Genomic DNA, 19,849 nt, shown 5'->3' with positions numbered 1-19,849 from the left:
AAGTCTATAATTTACATTTACAACTGTAACTCTTGAATTTATATAAAATTTAACTTGATGTACTTAAATAACGAAATAACTGTAATGTACATTTCCACCACTAAACCTGCACCTTCATAACCTTTGTGACAGCCCCTCATTAATACAGGTACATGTTATTCATCAGGCATATAAAAAACATAAATGGAGAAATGTAGAATCAAAGCTTTGTGCCATTAGCTTTTCGAGTTTCCAAAGGAACTAATCTTCAGAAACATTCCCATTGGTAAAAGCTGAAAATATATAATGTCTTTTAGTACAATGGCTTCTAATAAGCCAGTCAAACATCAATGTATGGTCCCATTAGCTCCCCATATAAAGGCTATAGAGCCAAAAGACTGTAGAGTCGCTGGATTATGATGTCAGAAATGTCATTTATTTACACTCTAGTTAAAATTCCACATGTGGATCATGAGTTATGTAATATCTAAATCAAGTCAATTCCCTTCCTCTTTTTACAATATCTGGAAAGTTAAAGAAAAGTCACATGAAAGTGTCAACTTCGGTCTCGGTTTCAATTTTTACAAACAGATTGAAGTTAACATCACAAGTGGCTCTTATTTAAAACAAACTACTTTAGTAAAACACTCTTCAGAGGTCACAGAATCTCTCGCTGATCTCCCACAGCTTCTTTGCCGTCACCGGATCCTTGGCCTTGGCCAGTACTTCTCTGGCGGTGCAGTTGGAGAAGTGGCGCCCGCTGAGGTGTTCGATGCCCTCCTGCAGGGCACAGTGCAGCGTGGTTTGGCTTCCCTGGAGAGGGGTCTTCATGAAAAATCTTAAAACGTTCAATGCGATTAGTTGAAAAATCGGGCTCGTGTTCCTGATGATGTCAGTCTTGATGACTCCTGCAAGAAGATAAAAATTATTTTTTTCCTTGCAGCACAAAATTAAATAAGCTAGCGGAAAACAGTTTTAGCCATGTGTAGTCAAGTCAAGGTGCTAGTAGAAAAGACTCGTTCTTTGTCTGAATATCATTCTGGGGCCACTGACCTCTGCAAAATGATTACAATGAAAACTCACAGCCACTTATTTTAAGTTTACCAAGAAATGTCAACAATATTGTTTCAGTGGGTGGCCATTTTATTTCTGTTTAAACATGGGGTAATCTAATTAATCTAAAAAAAAAAATTACGTATTTGGAACATTTGTTTATATGCGTTCTATGAGAAGACTGTGTATTTTTTATGTCTGCAACATTGCAGAGTAGCTTCTATGATTTGGAACCCTTTATTTTTCAGAGAACTGCTCACAAATGACAAAATAATGAAGGGAATAGACAATGTTCCCAAAGAGAAACAGCAGAACTTGGGGTCAGACCACACAATAAACAAAGAAAACTGCAAAAACAATAGAATCCATATCTACAAGGCGAAAGGAGAAATACAAACATTACGATTCCTGTTAGGGACAGCCGGACCAGGTTTGAACAAACATGACATGTATGTTTTCCATTTCCAAAGTTGTTTGCATCAGGTTAACCTCAAGACCTGAAGGGCCACGGGATCAAAGTGATCAATAAAAGTCTTTACATTCACTGAACTTTTGAGTGGTGTACCTTGCCACTCACTTTCTTGTTCGTACATTTTCATTAGTCTTTGTCAAATACTTGTGCTTGTCAGTGGGTTAAACAAGAAACCACAACTATGTAGCTTACCTGGATGGAGGGAGTAGCAAGTGACCTTGGTTCCCTTCAGTCTCTTGGCAAGTTCGTAAGTGAAGAGAACGTTGCACAGCTTACTGTCTGCATAAACTCTTTGGCCAGCCACAAACGACGTCCCAATCCTTAGATCTTTGTGGGTGTTCAGGCAGTCAAAATCTACTGTTCCCCAGTTGTGCGCTCCAGATGACACATTCACTACTCTGCTCGGTCCGCACTCCTTCAGTCGGTCCAGCAACAGGTTAGTCAGCAGGAAATGACCGAGATGGTTGACGCCGAACGTCATCCCGAACCCGTCCTCGGTTCGACCAAATATGAACAGACCTAGAACGAAACACAGACAATCCTTGTCACCTAAAGTATGGGTGAAAGTTGACAGTGTTTAACTATCTGGTTTTTGTATCCGTAGGAGACATAAATACTTTGGAGGAACGTCAGACACGGTGAAAAATTTCGTACATTGCAACATTGTGTGATTCTTCACTAAATAACCACTAGTATGATAAAACTGGTGAATGGTTAATAATTTCTCTACAGAAACTGTAACGTCGTAATGGAGGAGGCTGTCTGCAGACAAATGTGGTGCTCTGTGAGCGTTTCGTAAAACCAAACCAGCGGATGTGGGGAGGCACTGGGGAGGTCTCTCAGATAGGAGGGTGAAGTACACTGAAGAATGAGGGTTACCCCCAAGGTGGTCTGTGCCGCTGTATGACAGGTGTGTACCGAAACCATGCCAATTGTTCTGATTCAGATTAAGGTATGTCGAAGCCTTTAGGCTCCGTAGGACGAAAGGACTTTTTAAATATATTCTGTCTTCATGGGGGTTTCTGTCAACGAGTCGCGTATCCAGCATATCATTGAGACTGAGGCGAGAACTCCTACCTGCATTGTTGATCAGGATGTCCAGTCTGGGTTCTGTCTTCAGGAAGTTCTCTGCAAAGCTGCGGACCGACTTAAGACTAGCCAGATCCAGCTGCATGAACACCACCTGATTACTGCCACTCTCCTGAAACAGACATTGAAGACTGATCAGTCAACTGTTAAGCTATAGGTCTATGTCTGTGAAATGTAGATTACCAAATAAATAAAGCATACAATCTTATTCACTATAATATGAGACAGAACACAATCCTCAGTAGTGCAGGTGTCATACTTTCTTTATTTGGGTAAGAAACAAAGACATGACCAGCAGACTCTCACCCTCTTGACGTCCTGCAGAGCAGCTTCTCCTCTCTGCTTGCTGCGACAGGCCAGGATCACTCTGGCTCCTCTTTTAGCCAGCTCTATGGCCGTGGTCTTCCCTATGCCAGTGTTGCTGCCTGCAGGTGGAAAATAATGAAAGGACATTGAAAAAAAAGAAAAGAAATAGAAACACCATCTATACTAAATCTTTACCCACCAGTCACTATCACAGTTTTGCCATGCAACTTTGCTTTGCTGGTGCAACTCTTCCCCTTCACCGCCGTCTCATGGAAAATGTACGCAGCTATGAGAAAGCCCACCAGCAGAACTATGGTGTACATTATTTCTGGTCTTTGAACCTCACAGGAGACCGGATTGCCTGAGAATGAAGTCGGAGCACTTTCAGTTTTTGTACAAACCTTGTTCAAACAAACACGCCCCTTTTGTGTATGGACTTGACTGTGTGCTTTTTTTTTTCTTTTTTTATCGTAGATAACAGTAGAGCAGAAAAATCCTTAGAGACAGTACAGCCTGTTTGAATTCTGCAGACAAATAGGAGAACAAATGAGCTGGTAATAAATGTTTTTTAGGGTGCGGCTTGTTTTAATCTGAGGAATTTGGCCTTTATCTTTACAAATGTTAGGGTTGTTCCAGTACATGCACGCACACACATGTGTGACCTATGTACATAATTTGCAATACTTAACCACTACAGTCATAGGTTAGATAATGTTTCTGTCTGTCAAAGGTGAAAGCTTTGACAGACAGGAAAAATAAACCGAGAGGCAGTTGTGGAAATTCCATTTCCACAAATGAAATTTTAAACATTTGCATGTGAAAAATTTAATTTAACATTAAATACGATTATCTACAATTAATGACATTTTGGAGACCCACCACTCTTTTTATTAGAGAATAAACCCCAAAAATGACCCTGAGCTCAGACTGCAATAGCCTTTGTAGAACCAGTTAAATGCTGTAGTAAAGATGCTAGTAGCCCTTTTTTTCTTTTTCTTTTTTTAAAGTAATATGATTTTCAAACAACCTGCAGTACTTCTTGAGCAGAACAGAGGCCTTACCAGTTTGTCCTGACTGTGTTGGTCTACGTTCCTTTGCTCATCTATGGTGACTAGCTCTGCGTAGCGTGTCGTGGAAAAAATTACTTTAGCAAGAGACTGGCTGAGAAGAAATAAGAAATGTATGAAAACCTTCAAGGTGAGAACAGAGATACAGAGTCAAAGGAGTCTGTGAAGTCTGCTCTGACCTGCAGTGGATCTGGCTTCCTTTTACAGGTTCTGGTCAGAGAAGAGAGATTTGATTGGACAATAGGTGTGAATCCCTGATTGTTATGCATCATGGATTCTGTGGAGCCCAACCCAGATGGTCTGGCCATTTGTCTATTATTAAGGATAGGTGGTTGTTCTTTCATGCTAAAGAGGGCAGATAAGTTCTGGGTTGGGGAAGTAACACTTAGTCTCCAGGATTAAGAAGCTCTCCTGCTGTTATACGGCACTGTAGAAGTCTATAGGAGAGCAGCTTGACCAATCTCATGATGAGATCATCAGACACAATCTAAAGCACACAAGGGGTGAGGAGCACATTATAAAATTTTCCATTACAAACAACCAAAAGAACAACATCCCATATAGATTCTGTATATGTTCCCCCCTGAAGTCTTGCTTTATTAAGTCAGTAAAGTTTATTTGCATTGGACGTTTCAGCAACAAAGCAGTTTAAAGTGCTTTACATCATAAAAAGACAAAAGTACAAAGTCATATAGGACACCAACTGAGAAAACCACTAACAAATGTTACATTTTGATGAGTGCCATCATCAAAATCATTATTACACATCAAATATGTTGGTTGATACTCCATTTATTATGTGTTCAAAAGCAACTCTAAACAACTGGGTTATTAGTGTGGACTTAAAGGAGCTCAGTGTTTCAGCTGTTTTGCAGTTTTCTGGCAGTTTGTTCCAGATTTGTGGTGCATAGAAGCTGAATGCTGCTTCTTCATGTTTGGTTCTGGTTCTGGGGATGAGGAGCAGAACCAGAAGAACTCAGAGGTCTGGAAGTTACTTTGTAACTGTCTTTAGTGGCTCTGAAAGCGTTGGTATGTTTCAACCATGTTTTCCTCAATACTGTCTTTATGCGTTCACCTATTCATGGAGCGTCTAATTATCCGCAGAATTACCACAGATCACTGTAACCCCAGTGTAGTTGCTGCTTCACTTTAACCAGGTTAGGAATATCTCCGTCTGCACCACTAGCAGCACAGAGGACTCTGCAGTAGTTTAGAGTACAGTCATAAAAGTCAGAGCAGTGCAGCAATCAGTGTTTGATTAAATGGTGTGAAAGCACGCTGGCCAACAGGAGTGACTCATTTCAGCACCCGACTTAACCCCTGAGGCCGCTTCTGAGGCGGCCGACTGGATGTGATGTTTTTTCCAGCCCCCCCTCCAAAGTAAAGCTGCTGCAGTAACAACCAATCAGGCTGCATTTAATGACTCAAGCAGTCAGTCTGGGTCGGGTTCATCAACTCCGGAGCAGAGTCACAGCAAAGGGAACACGCATCAACACAAACACAACAGCAGAATCTCCCTCAATGTACAACGCAGATCAACATTTTACAACATTTTGCTCCAAGTCTTGTTCTTGGTCAACACCAGGAATAGTTGCTCTTTCATTTGTTCACCGTCATGAGACTGAATGTGCACATCTGGTCATAATAAATATGTTCTGTGCTTTACCAGAATCTATAACCCATAAAGAAGAGCCAAACTGGAAACACTGTGTGACAAACTAACTACGTACACCCTTCCGCATCGATCCAATAATTATATATGCATCTGTTCTGATATTGAAAAAGATTCTAGATCAGGTACCAGTAACAATGTGCCACAAAGGCAGATCTATTCAGTCTAATTCTATGCTTTGTGCTCTGAGTGACGTCATGCTTAATTATTTATTTTACATCATATTTGGAATTCCTAACTGCACTTTCTGAACCATCTGGAAGGTTTGCTGCAGTTTATCGTTACATGTTTGAACAAAGTAGTAGATCTTATTGTTTCAGTTTCTTTATCATTTATTTTCCATTGGCACTTTTACTCCTAATTGCACAGACTGAACAGATTAAAGTTGTTTTTACATGTTTGACCAAACTTGTGAAGCTACTGGTGTATTTAAATGTGCTGTAATGGTGCAGAGTTATTAGATAAATTTGTAATTCAGTATATTTATGTCTGCATTTTAAAAAGTGAGATATTTCCAACTTTCATCAGTGCCAGTGAATGAATATGTTTGTATATGTTTGAGGTCTGTGTGTGATATTAACCTTGTTTTGGATTAGATATTAAATCACAGATATTAAACTTCTGTGAACAGTTCTTGTTTTCAAAAAAATAACTCATAAAGTTGTTGGATGTATCTTTCCGTTGTCGAAAAAGAAAGATTAAAATTCATCTTTAAAAGCAAAAAAACTACATATCACTATTCCCTATGATGAGTGTACATAGTGTGACAGAAGTACATATACGAGCAATTTTCCTGAGAAATATTCTGCATGATGATATTTTAGGTTTTCCAGAGGCTTGAATTTGCATCACTTCCTCCTCCGTCTGTGGGATGAATTGCCTTGTAACCAATATTTTGATGCAACGCTCAGACGACTCATAAATTGGCAACGATGCTCTGTTTTGACAGTTTAATTAACTCAAACCGATGTAGCCCATCAGTCCCTGGAGTATGAGTTTTTAATGTAAACTAATGTAAACAATACAAGCGACTTCCTTTTAGCTGAGCTTCGTTTTAGTAGATCGTTTTAAACTGGTGAAACTGACATTTTTAAGGCTGAAACATCCAATCAAAGCTTGAATCTAATTTTTTTGTGGCAGACAGCTGCTTATTCAGAGGAAATGTTTGGTAAACAAATTTTTTTCATTTGCTTCCAAAATACATGTAAAATGTCCTTGTAGGCTCCTGTAGCGTGTTATGCTGTCAGCGTTTCAACAAACCACTTTAATTAGACGAGAGCGAAGGAAACCGAATGCTCATGGATTTTTACTCGCACTCTGGGGAGAAGCTGAATGGCTTTGTTTCATTTTTATTATTACTTTTTAAAATAATTGCGATACGCAGCAGCAGTAATAAACAACTCCCTAACCCAATAACAAAAATAAATGTAAAAATAAAAACCAAAAAGAGATTATATTCCACTAATACAAATTACTAAAACAAAACATGGAAAATGTTAATTAACAAAAACAATGTTTTCACATTGTTTTCCACAGAAATATTCTTTTGAGTTTTCTCATCTTAAACAGACGAAATGAGTACAAAAAACTTCCATTACTTTTAGGTAATGGAAGTTTATTTGAGAGCTCCAAGACGACGCTGTAAAACATTTGAGCCGCATTTCGTTCTTTCTCTTTGAGTCAAATAAATCTGGAGGGCTTTAGATCTTGAGCTCCAGTTAGACTTTGTAAACGATAAACTTAAAGCAGTGAGTTGTATTAACTTTTTATTAATTTGGTCGTATCTCCGAGAGTTGAATAAATTGCCTGAGTTTTTAAATTGGCACAAATAAAACCTGAAATACTAAAAATGTGGCAGTGGGGACTAATTTCCAGGCTGCATCATCAGCGGCAGGTTTATGTTTCTTACAACAGGTTTATTATTGTTGGCCTGTTGAGAAAATATTGATAGGGAATAGAAAGACCTTCCAAATACTCCACTGAGGATTTTTTTTAATGCTAAGCTAAAAAAGTTTGACAGTTATGAACACCCAGGTTTTTAGCTTGTGAAGGTGCAGCAAAGGGGGAGTGATCTATACTTTTAGTGCCAACTCAAACAAATCATGGAGTCAGACATTATGTACATACGACTGGAAAATCTGGTTTCGTGTTAAATCTGATTTATGGGTTGTGGAATTAAACGCTGCTTTTGAAAGCAGGCATTCTGTGAAGGTGTGGTTTAACTGACGGGTAACCAGATGTGAGTCAACAGTTTGTAGGGTAGCATTTTGCAAATTCATCTAAAATTGCCCCATTTGTGACTTTAATGGCCGTTTTAAACCATTAAACATGGGTGAAACCCAACAGTAAGTGGATTATTTTAGATCAAAGATGCCGTTCTGCTGGTTTGTCTGTTGATCCAGTTCTGTTTGTTACATGTTGAAGTGTAAGAAGTCAGTGTGGGACGGTCGGTTTTTACAGCATGATGCCTTTAATCAGTCAATCTAGTTTATTTGTGTAGCACATTTCAGCAACAAGGCAGTTCAAAGTGCTTTATATCATAAAGACACGAAAACAAAAACTCACAAAAACATCATGCAGTCACCAATGTGAGAACAAAGAGTACATTTTAAACAAAAGGTCAACATCCAATAGTTTGTGCTATAAAAACCCTACTTTGCAATCTAATTTTTAAAAATGTTCCCGTCTAACAGAATCGTTTGATTTTCACAGAATAAATGCCACATTAGATGTGGAAAATGTTTTTAAATTACTCATCCAGGCTTCACAAAACCTGCTGTTTTGTTTTCACAGGGGTGTGTGAACACTTGAGAGCCAACGTACCAGAAAGATTTCAGTTTTTTTTTTCTACAGTTTGCTTTTCTTCAGTGTCTAGTCATGAAACTCTATTCCTTTAGAACTGACCGGAGTAAGAGCAACATCTACCTCCTAGCAGTTTAAGGAGACGGTGTACGCTCTTTAAACGGATGTGTCTGTGGTGATGGTTTCCATTTAGGAGGGTTATTTCCTGACTGGAGAGCGGCTGTGCTTCCCAGTGACCCGTTTCGTCCAGGTCAGTTACTAATCGAAGGAAGGACAACACTCACGCCCAGACATTCACACTTAATGTGTTCTGAGTTTAAGGGGTAGGAAGCAGCAGCTGGCCAAAATGTTACACTTTCCTGCTAAAAAAATATCATGCAAAGTGACCACAAAGTGAAGATAAGCAGACATGTTGCTGTGTATTTATCTAACTTATCTTTAAATTAGATAAATAGAGTCATAGGAGGATGATAAACTTGAGGCATCTCAGTTAAAGCTGAAATATGTATTTCTTTTTACAACAAAAGGTTTTTTACACATTTGTTGTGAAACTGTCACTACTGTGACAGTATAATATGAGACAGAAACGACCAATTAGAGCCAGGAGGAGGGTGTTAGTGCTGTCAATCAACCTTTGATATTTAACCTTGCTATGCTACAGCTGGTTTACCACAACAGAACCTGCTACAAATGCTAAGGCTAGTTGGAATTTGCGCTAATTATCACAACACTGGTATTTGCTAACTAGTTTATCCTCTGATATGATGGCAGATAAATGGTTTTCCTACAACTGCAAGTTGTTTCTCCTCCATTAGCATATTTAGCAGCAAGTACAGGAGTTTGATTGACAGCGCTTCGTTAGAGTATACCACGAGAAAACAGATCAAACCAAACAACAAAATCTAAACAAATTTACAAACTCATGAACATTACAAAATGGTCTACAAAAAAACAAAAAAACATTTGATATCAGTGACGTCATGCACCCATTTAAACAGAAAACGCTGGTCTGGCCCTTTATGAGTAGCTTTTCAGCAAGATATAAAAGCTTGTTTTACATCAATAATTCCTTAATATTAATGAAACAGTACTTGCTCCTTTGTCAGATAATTTCCCTTATAACAAGACTTTTTTCCTATGTTTTTTCCAGTTGCAAATGGAACTCAAACTTTTTCATCAATATTAAGGAATTATTGACCTAAAACGAGCTTCTATCTCTTGCTGAAACATCGCTTGGAAGTTAGTTTTGTCTTATTTCAAGTCTATGAAGATATTTGCAAGAAACTAGACCAAATAGTTGGTAAGATTTTGTGTTTTTGCAGTGCTAGTGAACCTTCCCAGTACTGTAGGTTCCAGAAGTTACAGAATATTAGAGTTGCAAAAGCGGTGACTAACGCTGGAGCAAAAGGCACAACAGAAGATGTACAAATATCTTCAGTAAACCTGAATGTCAGTGAGATTAAAATACGTTTCCCTCAGCCAATAATAGCCTCTTCTTTCAAGAGATTTTAAGACATTTATCTTTCACTCCATCACTTTGATCTCCTGCTTCATGCAGACAAGCACTGTTATACAAAAGAAAACCTAAGTGGAGCCATGTTCTATCTGCAGGAGTGCTGATGGAAGACGGTGAGGATCTAAAAATGTAGCATGAAAAGAGATGCTTCAAAACGTAGCAGGTTTAACAGAGACTCCTGATGTAGCTCGCAGAAAGCCAGATATGTCTCGAGTGTTCAAAGATTCAATAGCAAAATGCACATCATCAGCTCATCTCTGCTTTGATATAAAACAGAGAGTATTGTACAAGACAAACAGTGTCAAGATCTGACCTGAAACTGTCAAAGACAGGGGGTGAAGGGAAGTTAAGGGAAGAGTCACACTTCCCTGCAGATGTTCAAGAACCTGAAACAGTCTGATACCTCACATTATGTTTTAGCATTGCACTTTGCATATTTTGTGACAAAGAAAAAGCTGGTGCCTATCTCCTGGACAATAAACTCTACTGAACTCCAGGGGACATTCAGGGCCATAGAAATGAATTTTGTATCCATCCCCTGACTTATACTTTTTAGTAACCTTTTCTCTGGTTTGTTTGGTGTGTTCCCTTTGTTTTTGTGTTGCACTTACCAGGAATACTGATCAACCAGGGAATGGGCCTCTGCTTTGAGTCTGGCGCCACCCTCTGACTGGGACTATTATTATTATCCTTGCCGGCACATACAGTTATGCTCACAGGTCTGAGCTGGCTCTAGCAGAACCTACTGGGGACGGATGGACAAATTTACATCAGACAGACTTTATGGGGAGAGACAAGTGGACCAGGAAATATGAATTAAGCTTTATTCTGACAATAAATTTAAAGGGGCAGCATTAAGGAAAATCACCTTTTTCAGCTTTACACCATGTTATACTGTTATTCCCTCATCAAAAACATAGCTGAACTGTTGCTTTGATTCTTCCATGCATGAAAAACCATTTACTTTCCTGCCTCCTAGAGCAGTCCTCCTCTGCAACTCCCCCTCTCAGCTCCTTCAGACTAGCCAGCAGCAATTAGCAAACACCTGATGGAACTGAGCATCAGCTGAGCTCATTATAGGAGCTACTTCTCAGTGAAATGTTGGTAAAAACATTGTTAAAGGATTTATAGAGGAGCCATGTTGTGATGACTTCCTGAAAGCGGAGTTTCAGAAAGAGCATGAGTTTCTTAAAGAGACAGAGGTTCAATTTCAAGGCGTTAAATTAAGAAGTCAAATTTATTTTAAGTCATATTTCATGTATACAGCATATTTTTAACAACTGAAGGTAACAATAGTTACTTGATTGTGCTGTAAAATACCACTATGTTCTTGGAAAGCACATAATACTTACCCTTTAATGGAAACATGGCAATTTTGAAAAACTCATGTGTTTTGATGAAAAGTTTTGGCGCTAGGATAGCATGCCTTTTTGGCTGCATCAAAATTACTGCAATTTGCAAAACTGTAATGGAAGCACTTCTTTGCGCATCACAAATGTCATGTGATCAAGACGACAGGAAGCAGCAAAAAAATATTTTTCAGTGACTCATTGCATAAACAAACTGATTCACGTGTGATTTTTAATTGCATTTCTTGTTTAACTGAAACAACGCAGTTGCGAAATTTTGTTTTTCGACATTAGTGGGAAATCAACAAATTTTTACGCACGTTTGTAATGGAAATGCATCTAGCGAGAAGGAAAAAGCAGCAACTGAAGCCTCTGAAAGTAAAACGGGAGTATATACCTTGAAAACCAGACTTGAAACGCTCCCAGCTCCCCTCCCTTCGCCTTCTCTTGTCATAACTGTTATGTTTCACTCTGCTGAACGTCTGGGGAGCTTTATTCTTGCGGAAGAGGCCAAAAGTCAAAGTGCATCAACTCTTTGTTTCGCCGTCTGTGTTTTCGTCTGCATGGACAGTTTTCTGGAGGATTGTGTTGTTTGTGTGTTACGGATAACGGCTGCTGTTTTCTTTTTCATTCTCAGTCCTTTCCCCCCTCCTCTCATGTTGACTCAAAATACTTCTCTCTGCTGTCCATCTGTCACCGAAGCCTCGCATCATCTTTATTTTCTCTCTTATCTCTGTTGCGCTGCTCTCTAAATGCTAAACAAACTCTTTGCTCCAGCGTGCATCTGTCTGTCCTGGATATCTAGCATAGTTTTTTTTTGCAATATGTCAGCGATGGGACCCTCTTATCGTCCCCACACAACATAGAAGGAGCCTGGCGCCTCCGTTTCTACGTGGAAGTTAGATCTGTCAAATCCAAGTTTTTAACTTTGAATTGGGTTTGCGTTTTCACAGCAAAACCCCCCAGTTCGCTGAAGCCAAATTTAATTATTCATTAAACGTGCCTTCTAGAGACTTTTCATGGCACTGATTCCTGCTGTCGCTGCAAAGCAGAGATGGGCACCAAACAAATGAGAGAAATGCAATGCGATGGAGTTGACAGTCAGTCAGCCAGAAAGAGAATGAAAGGGAGTAAATGATAGAAAGTGCAAGAGACACTTGAAGAGTCAGCAAGTGGACGAAGGCGACTGTAATTACCCCTTTGACTGAGAGGGAGCATAAGGGAGCGAAAAAGATGATTTAGACGAGCTGGATGGAAAGTGAAGTCTGCCTCTGGGAGAGTCGGCGGAGGCTTTGATGTAGTTTTCGAGGAAAAGCATCCCGAGTGGATTGGAAATCATTTACAAGGAGAGAGACAACAATGATGTTTTAAGGCAGAGGTAAAAGTAAACTTTAAATACCGCTTCAAGTCACAATTAGAGAGGCAGTCAACTAATCCTTGAAGGATTATTTTAATCCATGTCTGATTCCCCTATTTTGCACCTACTGTTGTCAGTACCACACCTACTCAAACCTGCACTCTGGATTATTGTACACATAGACACAATAACTTCTGAAGGATGAATTTGAAACAAAAGCTCAACGTTTTCCTTCTTTGATCAGCTCTACTTTTAAATGTAAAGTTAAACCTGAATTGGATCATTCCCTACTGCCTCCTTAAGAGACGATCCATCCTGACTAAATCCCTAAACCACCTTATTGACTCCGTTCGACGCTGAGCCATAGTGACCGAGTAAATTTAGAGCTTTACTTTCTTCAACATTGCAAACAAGTGCAATGCTTGCTTTGCAACAGACAGGATTTTAATTCATTAAATTGTTCCATGCTTTCTTTTTGTCACTTGTAAATGAGACACTGAGAGACTTAAACTCCTCAGCTTAAAGCAAATATTGACCCCCAGAGAGAGCAATGCACCGTTTTCTGGTTTAGAGACACAGTCTTACTCTTACATGAACTGACTCTCATCCCAGTCACTTCACACCTACTACAAATCATTCTCCATAGCCTCACCAAATTGCTTCAACACCCCTGTTTTTGTCTCATTGCTGCTAAGTAGCTAAGCAACCTCCCATCCTCTCTGGCTTCCTCCAGCTGGTGTCTTCCTTGCAGCCGTAATACACACTGATGTTCTTAAAGTCACAGCCTTTAAAGCTGCATCTGCGATGGGAGTCCTCAATATGGCCAGTTTGGATTCCATGTATTCCTTTGTTTTTTTCTTGCAAGATGAGAGCAAATCTCCTGGAGTTGCAAGTTGAACCACTTTTCTGGTTTCCCAAGGTCTCTCTAGCAATTAATCTATCAAATTATTTGCAAGTATCAGTTTGCGAGTATCAGTTATCTGCCTCTCTTCACTAGAGAGGCAGATACAGTTACAGGATTGACCATCCACTTCTGACCCAAGGTGGACTGGTACCAAGTACCAACCACGTTGTGTTCTCACATGGTATTTGTGTAGGACACACCATGCCTGGCACTGTTGCTCAGTAGCAAACCATCTCTCAGATTTAGTGGGATTGGGCCTTTCTTCCTAATCCCACTCCCCCTCTGGGTAGCACCATCATTCCCCACAAGTGTGTTGAAGTCCCCAAGTAGCAGAAACGGGGTGTCCTGGATGGCACCCCTTCCAGACCATCAATTACTGACAAAAGAAAACGCATAGCCTGAACTACAGTTCAGTCCATAGGCACAAAGTTTCAGAACCTTCCCTCTTGCAACTTGTAGTCCAAAAAAGATGACCCCTTGGTCCACCTGGCAGAACTCTGACACTAAGGTTCTTAGTTGGGTATTTGTCAGTATCCTCACACCCATTCGTCACCCATTTGATGGACAAATAGGAAAAAGTAAAAACCAAATTGTGACCTTCTAGAAACAGCCTACCTAGTCCATCACCATTGCCTACTTCACCTAACCCACAGCTCAAATTGTGCCCAGCATCTACTCGTTTCTCACATGAAGTTGGCCTCCTGCTGCCTTTTCAGGCTGCACCAAGTGAGCCTCAGGATTCTGTTTGACAACGAGATGTCCTTCTGGCTCCTAGTGCATGCCAGGTTTTCTTATTTTGGACAAATGTCACCTCGTTATAGGGGTCATGGTTCATCAAATTCTGAGTCACTCCTCACCTGTCCCTCCCCAAAGACCAGTTCACCAGGATACTCCACCATATGCCAAAGTCCTGGACAACACAGCCCCTGAAGGATCACAGTGGCTTGCAAAGCCCTCCGTTGCATGAAGGTGATCACTCTAAGAAGGGCTATCTGCTTCCTAAATAGAATAAAATATGCAATTGTGACTTTGCTTTGAAGAGTAAAGAGTTAAACTGAAAAGGGAAATTGTTGCCAACCTTGCATCTGTCCTTTCACACAAAGGGAAGCAATTTTGAATCACAATGTACAAATGAGGCAAACAAGGAAGACTATTAAGTAATTAATTTTAATTCACCACATGTATGTGCCATTGTCAGAACTCAATTACCAACTAATGGGAAAATGAAGAATGCCCAAACGATGCCTATCAGAAGCAATTTTCACACAAAAACACAATGAGCCAACAAATCTCAAGCTCCATCTATGAAAGGCTTTTCTTCCTTAAATGACTGTGTGATTGTTATTAAGAATGGCCTTTTCTTTAGCAATACTCCAAAAAAAAAAAAAAAACATGATGAAAAAGATGAATTATGCCAGCGCACATCAAGTCCATTAAGTAGCCGTGAGTCATAGTGGGAGAAATCGGTAAAGGAGGGGGGGGGGGAGCATATGAGCCACACGGACACAGAGGGAAAATGTTTTTACAATTTTCATTTTGATTTTACTCTAACAGCATCTGCTTGGCGACTGATTCTACTTCACCCGAAGGAAATGAAAGGAAAACATCAGGAGCACCTAGCAACGAGGCGGAGAGCGACTTTACCTATCCATTTGGAGCCGAAACAACAGCTGCTGTTTCTTTCACTTCAATTAGTTGCTGGTACTATACATCCCTAACACAAAAAGGAAAGCGAATTTGAACAAAGACAAAAATGAACAAATAATGGCAGGTTGCTAAGCGCATTGGGGGCAGGAGTGTATAAATTACCAGGTTGGAGATTCGCATTCAGAGCTGCCTCCCCGTTGCCACCCAACACAGGGTCTGTCAGAGAGCACACCTACGTGCACAGCAGTGTCCCCGCTCTGTTATCCTGGACACAGACCTATTAACGTCTCGACGCTCGGGGCTATTCTTTTTTGAATTTCCACCTGAACAAACACCGGAGTTTGAGTCAATAACGGCTCGACGTGTGTGAGGCTAAAACGGGCCAAGAAGACAAAAGTTTTCACAAACAATAAGTCTGCCTGTCACTAGCAACAGGACAGTAGGTTGCTTGACAGCTGAAGCAAAAATAACACACTCCTGATCTGCTGTTCTCCCTGGGTTAAAAGTGGCTCATATTCTAACTATCTCAGTATCTTCCTTTAGTACATATATACTCAGATGAGCTGCCAGGAGGTTTAGTACGAACAGACAAAAATAGAAACAGACGTCCTAACTCTAGTCTCATAAAAAGTTATACAAATTTGTCTGAATGGGATAATTTTTTAAAGCTCCTGCTACATTTGCATTGGGAGGAAAAATCAGTGGAAAGACACAAGTACATAATGTTAAGAAGTATAGGTGAAGTTTTGTCAGTCAATATTTTTTAACGTCTTAATTCAAACCCACCTCTTTCATTTGGGCTTTGGGCCAGTAAAAGTGACCACAAAGAAACGTTCTGGTTGAGCTATTCCTTCATTTAGTTTTCTTACTTCAGGCCAAGTTAGGTTTTACCGTAGACCTGGGAGCCTAAATGATAATATGGTAAATGCTTGTATAGTGCTTTATTAAGTCCAGAGAATCCCAAAGAGCTTTACACTACATTAATTCAGTCACCCATTGACACGCATTCACACTCTGATGGTTAATCGCATAAAGTAATGTGATCTGTTGGGAAGGGAATGCTTCAGAGGTTTTTATGTTGTTTCCTTCAGTAGTTCTGGCTGCGGCGCCACCACAGGCGAGGAGGTCAACAGGTTTTTTAGTTGGTTTTGATGGTTTGGCAGAAAGCAGTGTGAAAGTGAACCGCACCGGCTGAAAATATAATCAAAGTTGCAGTTTTGGTTCTCAATTGAACCAGACTATCAGGTGTGAAAACACTCTGAGTAAACAACTGATCATTCCAACGTGAACACAGCTTGAAGTTTAATAAAGCTATTTCCATAGTCAGCTGGAATGTTTTAGAGACTGAAGTTGTTTTTAGATAGAAATCTGCCTTGGCCCGGTTCCACCTCTGTCTAGTTATCAGCCTCAGCCTCTGGGACCAACTAACCTGGATTTATGCTGAATGAAGATGCCAAGTTACATTCTGCATTGTGAATATTACAAATTACACTAAAAAGTAATATTACGGGGTGCTGTGGTGCCACAGGGGCAAAGCACAGCTTATGTATTGAGGCATTAGTCTTCATGCCGGTGGTCGCAGGTTCGATTCCCGGCCTGGTGACATTTGCTGCATGTCTTCCCCCTCTTTCCTGTCAGACTACTTTCTAATATAGAGCCAACAAAACCTTTTTAAAAAAAGTAATATTACTACCGTAGATGTATGGATGCATTTTTCCTTCAGATGGAAGGACCCTGTAAAGGAAAGAGCTGCTCACTTGTGGTCTGTATAGAAACCCCACCCACAACTTAAAAATGAACATGAACTCCTCATGTAAAGTGGGGAAGTGCTTCATGATGACTAAATTAGATGTTCAGTTCTGTGTGAGAGCATTATTAAAATTTAACCTGCATCATGGCTTTCCTGACACAGTCTGCACGGCGCAACTTCTCTGAAATCAACGGGGATTATTAATATGAGCCTTAAAAGACGACTTTAAAGAAACTGAACCTTTTTTTTTCCTAAGAGGATTTAGTAAAATAAAGGATACAAACAGTTGCCTCAAAAGCTGACAGAAACACACAAGGAGAGGATGAGCTGACTTTCGCCATCCACCTGCAACACATTTTTAGGTCTGTGATTTAAAATATTTGATGCAAACAGCGTGGGCCGATCTAGCTAAAATATGCATAGAAACGTGAGAGGGAACACAATTATTTTATGATCAATTTGACTATAGCGACACACTGGAGACCAAAACCCCCTGCAGTGCTGACACGTCTGACCAATCAACACGTTTTTTTGCTGGAACTGAGCAAACAGCGAGGAGGATCGTTAGCATAATTTATTGTGTTTATGTTTTACAGCACTGCGATAAAACAAGATGGACACCAGTGGGTGGTGAATAAATATTAATTACATAAAGATGATAAAAGGGACACAAAAGGCGAAGAGTACAAATGTGCTGTATGTTTTACATGGCATCTCTAATTTTAGGTAACTCTTTCTTTTTTTTTTTTTACAATGTACTTTTCTGAAATTTCAGAAGCTGTTAGTTTTTTTCAATTAAGGAGACATGAGTCGTTCATTACCAGAACATGTCTTCTCTTTAGATTAGGATGGATATCGTCTTTATCACTTTGACTTTGCTACAGTTGTTACTAGACCTGTCACAATAATCAATACATCAATTAATTGCATGATTTGAAACAAAATCAGTTATTTCCGTTTGCATGATTTATTGTCTTTTTTTCTGTCTCTTTACCAAAAACTGGATGATGAAAGACTTCAATTTGGTGCTTTGGTCTCAACTATCCCATTTTTGAAGGACAACTATGTTTACAAAGATTTCAAAAGTCATTTTATTTCTTGTTTTGTTGATTTATCTTATATATTTAAAATGTTTTTCAGTACCAGTGTTAAATGTTTATTAGAATTTAAAGTTTACTGATCTGTTAGAATGTTCTCTTGAGACTCATTATTGTTTTGCCATTATCATTATATTACTTAAAAAATGGTCTCTAAACAACAATATTATCGTTTATGGCAATAACTTCTGGAACAATTTATCGTCCAGCAAAATTTATCATGACAGGCCTAGTTGTTATAATATCAGAACTTCTGAATCATGTTCACAACAGAAGCATGTCTATAATTCCCGACCACAGCGTTATCTGGCTGTTGGTGGGAGTGGCACCAATACATTTATTTTTCTTCCTGGAGAAATCCAAATCCAGCGGAAACATTATAAATAGATCCGAGGCAGACAGTTTATGCGAGAAAACCCTCCATCTTGCCAGAGTGGAGGCTGTTCTGGAGAGAGCAAATGGAATGAATTCTTCCGAGAAGTTTGTGCAAGACTGGTCAGAACTTACTGGAAACATTACAACCAGCAGACACTACATATTGAGAGCAAATGTGTGCAATCTCTCTCCTGAATGATATGCAATACTGCAGTATACTGGCTCTTAATTCCTTATCTGTTTTTGTACCTGGAAGTGGCATTTCTTTCTGTCACGCTTTAATAAGAGCTATCCATTCTCTTCTGCTTATCTCAAACTTGGGGTAATAGGTAACGGAAGGATATATAGTACCTGCACAGTGACACTAACCAGCTCATTATGGGGGACAGAAACCTGTTGCCAGAGCAGAAGGGATACGTAGTCCCTCCAGTGTATCCTACGTTGTACCCACAAAACTTCTAAAGGAAAATGCACAGGAGGCATCCTGATCTGATGGCTAAACCACCTCAGCTAACTCCTGTTGAGGCTTAGAAGCTCCTGCTTCCATCAGAGGATTGAGATTTTATCCTATCTTAAACAGAGCCAAGCCCATATCCACCACTGGTATCTGAGATCTCGTTCTTTTTGTCCATCTCATTAACCTTGGTCAGGGTTGGCAAGGTAAACAGGCTGGTAAATTGAGACCTTTGATCTCAATGTGCTTTTACTGTCTCTTTTGGCAGCCGCTACGGAGCAAAGCACATCTTTGAATCCATGACAAATTTTCCCCTATGGGACGACAAAGTATATGATCTTCTATTCAATGCCTGCAGTGCGGCAGATGAACACCAGTCCATTGGTCCATCTTTTGCTCCATTCTGCCATCACCCATGAACAACATTTTCCCGTAAGGCAAAGATGACATGGAGGGAACAATCAACATTTTTCCAGCAGTTAACCATGACTTCAGACATCTGCAAAAACTCAAAGATAAGAGCCTGAGTTTCCCTGACCAGAAACCATGAATACACCTTGAGATAACGTCTACACCCAAAACAAATCTGCTATAAGGGGCAGCTTCTGTTCGATCATACTGGACCCTTCGGTTCTTCATCAGTCATAGCAACAGCTTCCTTTACTGCTGGTAAGTTCAGAAATCACTTTTGTTTTTATTTAGCCTGTCACATAAAATCCCCCTCAAAAAATGCTTAGAAGTTTGAGATTGTACCACCATTACAAAACATGAGATATTCAAGAGGTGCCAATACTTGCCAGGCGCAGTTTTAGTATCCAAGTCTGGCCATGTCAGTAAAGCCCGTTGACCTAAGAGGGAACAAATCGAATTCATTTACATACTGGACACGATGAGGGAAAGGGGGGGTGGGAGGGGAGGCACAATAGGAGAGAGAACAAGACACATCAGAGAGAATGAGGG

General features: G+C 39.9%; 2 protein-coding genes across 2 annotated transcripts in view; one reads left to right on the top strand and one right to left on the bottom strand.

Annotated features, from left to right (window-relative positions):
- htr2aa (5-hydroxytryptamine (serotonin) receptor 2A, genome duplicate a) overlaps positions 1–19,849 on the top strand; it is a 111,358-nt gene that overhangs the window by 26,541 nt on the left and 64,968 nt on the right. The gene's annotated exons all lie outside the window — the stretch shown is intronic.
- LOC106909155 (dehydrogenase/reductase SDR family member 13-like) lies at positions 394–3,549 on the bottom strand. Its single transcript, XM_014975464.2, has 5 exons — positions 3,099–3,549; positions 2,900–3,018; positions 2,582–2,705; positions 1,697–2,023; positions 394–887 (listed from the first exon to the last, which is right to left on the bottom strand). The coding sequence occupies exons 1-5, from the start codon at positions 3,220–3,222 to the stop codon at positions 631–633; spliced, it is 951 nt and encodes a 316-aa protein (XP_014830950.1). The 5' UTR covers positions 3,223–3,549; the 3' UTR covers positions 394–630.

The sequence above is a fragment of the Poecilia mexicana genome, unplaced genomic scaffold (genome assembly GCF_051168715.1).
Source record: "Poecilia mexicana isolate PSO_F unplaced genomic scaffold, ASM5116871v1 scaffold_2, whole genome shotgun sequence".
Lineage (NCBI taxonomy): Eukaryota > Metazoa > Chordata > Actinopteri > Cyprinodontiformes > Poeciliidae > Poecilia > Poecilia mexicana.
This window is presented reverse-complemented; position numbering and strand designations above follow the sequence as displayed.

Coding starts and splice junctions, on each gene's coding strand:
- LOC106909155 (XM_014975464.2), bottom strand. CDS start 3,222: ATGTACACCATAGTTCTGCTGGTGGGCTTTCTCATAGCTGCGTACATT. Junction 3,019..3,098: donor CAAAACTGTGATAGTGACTG/GTGGGTAAAGAT, acceptor TTCCACCTGCAG/GCAGCAACACTGGCATAGGG. Junction 888..1,696: donor TTGCTACTCCCTCCATCCAG/GTAAGCTACATA, acceptor ATCTTCTTGCAG/GAGTCATCAAGACTGACATC.